The sequence below is a fragment of the Lactuca sativa genome, chromosome 3, assembly GCF_002870075.4.
Source record: "Lactuca sativa cultivar Salinas chromosome 3, Lsat_Salinas_v11, whole genome shotgun sequence".
Taxonomy (NCBI): Eukaryota; Viridiplantae; Streptophyta; class Magnoliopsida; order Asterales; family Asteraceae; genus Lactuca; species Lactuca sativa.
Window position 1 is genome coordinate 174,875,650 of NC_056625.2, and position 7,215 is coordinate 174,882,864.

The following is a 7,215-nucleotide window of genomic DNA, read 5'->3' on the forward strand; positions in this document are numbered from 1 at the left end:
ACTTCAACATGATTACATGATTACGTTTATTGTGGTCAGTTAGAAAACATGATTGTAGAATATTATCAGAAGCATTACCAGATCTAGATGCACCATTCTCATTTCCACCACCAGATATGTTTATGGCTTTTTAAATATTTTTACTTTATTGTAAACATTAAGAAAACATCATTGATCTGCTATGCTATTGTTTTCTAGTTGTCGACGACGAGTCGTCGCCGTTAAAAATATATAGCCACCACTGTTGCAAAAACTATTGTCGCCAAGTACCGCTGTTGTTAATTATATAGTGGATGTTGGAGCTGCCACTAAGTCTAAGGGACTGTTTATTGTGTTTCGGAGTGCATCGACTCAACTATTGATTTTATATCATTCAAAAATATAAAAAAGCCACAAATATGTAGTGGTATAAATGAAAAACACTTCCATATCAAGTACTTGTAATATGTCATCTTGTAAATATAACATGTAACAAATCAAATAAACTTGCAAATACAAAGCCATTTAGTTACGAACACCCCGAGGGAAGTTTCTTTTTGACTTAACAAGCTTATCAACATAAGCTCTCAATTAAACCAACAATATTGGCTTATCCGCTTAACACAACAGCATTTTACCTATTCACCCTCTCAATTCCTCACGACAAAATTGATTAATCTTGTGAAATACGTTTTTAAATCATGAGGTAAAATGTCATTTAGTCTCTTTTAGACAATGATCATCCGAACTTTATCCAAGCAAACAACATTACAGTCAGTCACTTTACCCATTAAAAAAAAAAAAAAAAAAAACCTTTGTTATCATTTCAAGCAACAAAAAAATTGAAAAAAAAAAAAAAAGAAAGAAAATTCCAGGCCAATATATTACAAGAAATCATTATGTACAACAAAGTCTCAAAACGCAAGCAAATGATCACGAATTAAAGAAGAAAAAAACTTAAATTTGCCTAGAAATTGAGCTTATACTGGTTTTGCATTATTAGTGTTTGAGTGGTGTGTTCTCAAAGAAGCATATATATATGTTATAAAGGTACAGAGATGAGATAAGATATGAAAGCAGCGGATGTTGATGTTTTTAGTCGGCTGTCCAGCTTTGTTCAACAATTTCACGCACTTTTCTGTTGTACTCGCGCTTATTCTCACTAAACAACCGTGCTGCTTCAGAGTTTGCTGGGGAGTTTGGATTTGGATCGCACAGTAATGACTAAAATTCACAAATTTGGAATTAGAAAATTTTGTTTTTCAAAATTTGTTAATATTTTGTTACTTTATTTGGTTTCATTCCCTTTTTATTTGGTTCATGGATTTCAAAGGAATTGGAATATGTAAATTCTAGTCAAAATTGTGTTTGGTTGACAAACTCAAAGGAATTGGAATTTTCTAAATCTCATTAAATTTTGTGATTGAAGAAATTGGTCATTCTTTAGGAAAGGGTATTAAAAAAGACAAAAATGCCCTCCCAGATCCTCTTTATTACGTGCAAATTCGATAAAACATAGGTTTGAGTGGGTAAGAGTTTGATAAATGAAGTTTTTATCTAAATGAAAGTTTTATCTAAAAACCCATGTGAACAAGCATACAAAGATGTTAAATTTCAAAGAGAATGACCCCACATAATATCAAAGCTAGCATACCTGAATTGATGTAAGAATGGCAGCAACATCGTAGATTGGACTCCATTGATTTTGAAGAATGTCCAAACATATGCTCCCATCTGCATAAACTACCCAATACAAAAAAAGGAATAAAATAAGAAAGCAATCCCATATTCCCATTATCCCATATACATTGATTTGAAAGATATTATCTTGTTGATAATGCTAACTTACTGTTTGGGTGAAACATTCGGGAAATAAATCGAACTGTTGGTGGCTTATTTGGATAATCTTCTGAAAACTGCAGTGTCAACTTGAATGTACCTGAGGGTGTTATGTTATATAATTCAACAAAGATCTATCAATTTCAATTCAAATCATAGTACTCATATGTAAATATATTGTACTAAAACAATGTATGATAAATCAAAAAGATCATAGAAGTGATCACACACCTCCATCCCAAGGAGTATCATCAGGGCTGAAATGCAAACAAAACTAATCAGTAAAACAATCAATCATCATCATCTCAAAGAAGCCATGAAAAACAAACATTAATCCACAGCTCCACCTACCCAAATATGACGGCATTCCAAAGCATAATATTGTTATCATATGGCGCACCACTGATTCCAGCCGGAGGATCCTGCTGCAACCTCTTGAAATCCCTCATTAACCTCTTCCTCGCCGGCGTCGACATCCTCAACGACTGTTATAGATATAAAAAATCGACTTTGAAATTTCAATCTACCAATCATGTATATGTATCTAGTTCGCGTGAGATTATCGATAATCAAGTGCCATTAAAATACCTATTTGTATTCTAATCCTAGATCTATAAACCTAGTAATATTCGTAAGATGAGAGACGATATTTAAGCACTAATTGAATGATATAACATGTTACTCGATTCTAGGGTTCCGTTAATATGAGCGTGATAGCGTGATAATTAGATGGATAGTTGAAAAGGATTGAGAAATCTTGTTGCCTGGAAAGTTAGGCGCCCGGAAAAGTGAATCGGAAGTTGATCAACCGTCGGTGATGGTGGATATGTCTGGCCTCCGTTCGTCGCCCTTCAAAACCCACAAACTCTTGCACAAAAGGACGAGTGTTCGACTTCGCGTAACATGTGAGCCACTGATTATATCATTCTCATACAGTTGCACTTACTTAAACCAGAACAAAACTGCATTAGAAAATGTACTTTATGCATTGAAATTTGTACATGGATCTATCTTTACCCTTTTATTTATGTCTTCTGTTTTGGGTTATGACAAATCACCTGTCCACTTGAATACAAACAAATTAGGCCATCCAATCCAAAGCTGCTGAATTTTGAAGATCTTATGTTTTTAATATTTTATTATCTCAAAAATTATTTCGTAAGGCCTTCCGGTATGGAAGCGAGCTGAGTTGCCATGCTAGGTTGTGAACACCGTCTCAAGTGTATGTAGGTGGCTTGCGGTGTAGTACCCTCTACGGACGAAGACAACGAATCAAAAAAGGGGAGAGAAAGGAAGGAAGTAACGGTTGTATATATGACCGTTCAATCCATTTTAAAAAAAATAAACTTTTTCTTTCTAATATTTATGTTTTAGTTGATATTTTTATGTTTCTTTAAGTAATTTAGGATTGTTTTTATGTTTTTTTAATAAGATTTTAATTTGTATGTTTTAAAATAATGTAATGTGTTTTTAATTTAATGTGTGTTTTTATTTGAATTATGTTTTTAATTTAATCTAATAATGTCAAAAAAATAAAAAGAAAAATATTATAGAGTGGTAACCATTTCCAAGAACTAGTGGTTTGTTAGTGGGTTTGTAATGATGCTGACATGATGCTGAGATGACATCACTTTTTGAATGAGTTTGACACTCTTTTTAGCCTAAAAATATGATATCTATGTGGCAAATATGTATCCATATAAATTAAAATCAATTATTAGATTTCTACGACTTTTCTTCAATGCGGCAAATATACATCCATATAAGTCAAAATTAATGTATTTATTAGAGTTATACTTTTTCACTATTTATCATCAACATTTTTTCTATCATGGTTCTTTATCGCTTTCAAACATAAGATTTAGAAACAAAGACCATGATAGACCACACAAACCTTACTAATCGTAAAAATATAACGTTTCTCATTTGTTTATTTTAGGTCCTTAACGTTTTTTTGTGTATATTATACCATTAAGGTTCTAATAATCGTTTATAAATAGTCATTTAACCGGCTTCTTCCTGTTAAACCATTACGTGAATGATTAGTTGACATTATTAAGGCGTTGCGTGTGTATTTATCTCCATAAATTAGGGCAGGACAAATCCCCCATCTCTATCTCTTCATTCTCATTGTTCTTTCTTCGAGCAACCCCGATCAGATTAGATGGCTAAAGATGATGCATTGGTCGTTGAAGCCCACTACAACGGGCACTTCTTCCCGAGGCCATTTACGTATTTTGATCCAGATAAAAAGGAGATAAGGTACGCCGATTTCAGGGACAAAGGGTATTCTGAATTCATTGCTCACCTAGAGCTGATTACTAGAAGGATGTGCAAAGATGTATACTATTGTCCAGACGGCCAAACATTGTGTCAAGGATTTGCCACATTGCAAAACGATTGTGATTATCATGAATTTCTTGAGTATCTTCATGACAAAAAGAAAGTAACTGTGTATGTGGACCATATGCATGAACCCCTATTTGACTGGATTGAAATGGAAGAGCCTGAAGTTGAAGATGATACCAACTCAAACGAAGATGAAGTTGATGTAATAGATAAAGAGGTTTGGGAACACGAGATGGATGATGAGGAGTTTTCTATGAACAGGGCAAGAGCAAGTATTCAAGGTATGCAGAAGAAAGACATGTTTTTGAACAAACTTTGCCCAAATGATGAAGAGGAAGAAGATCCTACTGCTGAGCAACTACCTCCTGTATACCCTGTGCACAATTCTGAGCAAGAATGGGATCAAATGGCTCCTGTGTTAGGTATGAAATTCACCAATCCTAGTGAACTCAAACATTGTCTTACCAACTATGCTGTTAAGCATGGTTATGATTTGTGGTATGAAAAGAATGATAAAAACAGACTTTTAGTGAAGTGTTGCAAAGGTAAAGAACCTACATGTCCTTTTAGGTTATGGGCTTCTTGGATGCAAGAGGAAAGGACTTTTCAGATCAAGTCACTTAAATCAACTCATAACTGTGGTAGAGTTTTTAAAATAGGCTTAGTGACTTATAAGTGGGTAGGGAAACAATTTTTCAATGTACTTATAGAAAACCCCAAGCTTAGTTTGAGGAAGATGAAAGCTCAAATCTCAAATGCATACAACATCATAGTTAGCATTGGACAATGTAGAAATGCAAAAAAGTTTGCTTTGTCTAAGATTGAAGGCACTCTGAAAGAGCATTATAGTAGGTTGTGGGACTATGGCATTGAAATCAAAAGAGCTAATCCAGGATCAACTATAAGCATGGAAGTGGACAATATGCCTGATGGAAGTACAATGTTCAAACGGTTCTATGTATGCTTCAGAGGTGTAAGAGATGGTTGGGTAGAGGGGTGTAGAAGAGTCATTGGGATTGATGGATGCTTTCTCAAAGGAATTTGCAAGGGTGAACTCTTAGCTGTAGTGGGTAGGGATTCCAATAATCACATGTTCCCTATAGCTTGGGCTGTTGTAACTGTTGAGAACAAAGAAACATGGAAATGGTTCCTTAATCTACTGATGGATGATATTGAAAGAGGCAATGGAAATGGACTTACTATTCTCTCTGATGGACACAAGGTACTACTCATGTTTACTCTTAACTTTATAGTTTAATAATTATTTAACACTGTAAATTGGACAGGGTTTAATTGAAGCTATCAAGGAAATGGTTCCTCATGCTGAGCACAGATTATGTGCTATGCACATACTAGCCAACTTCAACACAAGGTTCAAAGGTGAGCATTTTATCAAGCCTTTTTGGAAGGCTGTGAAGGCTACCACAAAACAGAAACATGAAGTTGCTATGAAAGAGATCAAGGAATTAGATAGTAGGGCATTTGATTATCTCATGGAGAGGGACCCTAAATGTTATTGTAGGGCTTTTCAAGTAGAAGGGGTATTCTGTGATGCTATTGAAAATGGAATTTCAGAGAGTTTTAATGCTGAAATAGTTTAGGCTAGACATAAACCAATAATAGCAATGTTGGAGGATATCAGGGTTTATGTGATACAGAGGTTATACTATCAGAGGACTAAGGGAGAGTCTTGGGATTTAACTATATGCCCATCCATTAGGAAGAAAATAGTAGATTTGAAGGACAAACAGAGGTAAGAATGTTTGTATTTACTTGTTATTTAGCATAAATATACATTTGTTCATGTGGTCTTACTTGTTTAATGTTTATGTACAGATTCTGGGCAGTGTACCCTTGTGGATATCAACAATTTGAGGTGGTGTTATGTAATGATAGGTATGCAGTTGACCTGATCAGAAGGACTTGTGGATGTAGGAGATGGCAGTTGACTGGCATACCTTGTGTACATGGAGTGGCTGCAATTTCATCCATGAACTTGAACTCAGAGGATTATGTAGCTAGTTGTTACAGTAAGGCAACTTATCTCAACTGCTATAAATATATTATTCATCCTTTGAATGATAGCTCTCTGTGGACACAAAGTGACTACACAAAGCCTTTACCCCCAAAGAGTAGAAGGCTACCTGGAAGGCCATCTACTAAGAGGAGAAAAAGTGCAGCAGAAAGGGAGATATCAAGCACACACACAATATCAAGAGTAAAGCAGGTGCAAAAGCGTTCAATCTGCTATGTTAGTGGGCATAACAAAAAAGGGTGCCCACCAAAAAAAATCCAACCACAGGTGATCCGGATCCAACATCTTTAACTCCAGCTCCAGTTCCAACTCCAAGATCAACTCCAATTGCAACTCTAATTCCAACTCCAATTCCAACTCCAGCTCCAATTCCAACTCCAATTCCAACTTCAACTCCAATTCCAACTTCAACTCCAATTCCAACTCCAATTCCAACTTCAACTCCAATTCCAACTTCAACTCCAATTCCAACTCCAATTCCAACTTCAACTCCAATTCCAACTCCAATTCCAACTTCAATTCCAACTCCAATTCCAACTCCAATTCGAACTTCAACTCTAATTCAAACTCCAAGATCCACCCCAATTCCAACTCCAGCTCCAATTCCAACTTCTGCAAATCCACATCCAACTCCAAGATCCACTCCTGCAACTCCACAACAAAGGCAAAGATCTACTTCTACAAGACCATTTCATAGAGCAGTTCAAGTGAGGAAGAGGAAAGCTTCTGAAAGAATCACCAAGCAGTGCCTGAGGAAAAAAGTGGTGACCAAGGATGGTAGTGGTTGTAGCTCAGGGAAACCTATAGATCTAGGTTGATTGCAGGTTTTATGTTGTAATGTTTTGTTTTCTTATATATGCATGTAGGGTGTTAGGTAGGCATGTGAGGGTGGAATCTTTTGATATTAAATGTGATGTTGTACTAGACTAAGGGACAAAACACTCCAGCTTTTGATGCTCTTTTGATGGTGAATGGGAACACCTTTTTAAGAGTGTTTGTTTGTTACAATATTA

The 7,215-nt window shown here is 35.5% G+C and overlaps 1 protein-coding gene across 1 annotated transcript; it reads right to left on the reverse strand.

Moving 5' to 3' along the window:
• Window positions 1-839: 839 nt before the first annotated feature.
• On the reverse strand, window positions 840-2,742 carry LOC111892153 (ubiquitin-conjugating enzyme E2 2). Its single transcript, XM_023888250.3, has 6 exons — window positions 2,583-2,742; window positions 2,170-2,303; window positions 2,050-2,075; window positions 1,829-1,918; window positions 1,634-1,722; window positions 840-1,203 (listed from the first exon to the last, which is right to left on the reverse strand). The coding sequence occupies exons 2-6, from the start codon at window positions 2,292-2,294 to the stop codon at window positions 1,075-1,077; spliced, it is 459 nt and encodes a 152-aa protein (XP_023744018.1). The 5' UTR covers window positions 2,295-2,303; window positions 2,583-2,742; the 3' UTR covers window positions 840-1,074.
• Between the last annotated feature and the right edge of the window lie 4,473 nt (window positions 2,743-7,215).

Coding starts and splice junctions, on each gene's coding strand:
- LOC111892153 (XM_023888250.3), bottom strand. CDS start 2,294: ATGTCGACGCCGGCGAGGAAGAGGTTAATGAGGGATTTCAAGAGGTTG. Junction 2,076..2,169: donor TGGAATGCCGTCATATTTGG/GTAGGTGGAGCT, acceptor TTTGCATTTCAG/CCCTGATGATACTCCTTGGG. Junction 1,723..1,828: donor CCGAATGTTTCACCCAAACA/GTAAGTTAGCAT, acceptor TGTATTGGGTAG/TTTATGCAGATGGGAGCATA.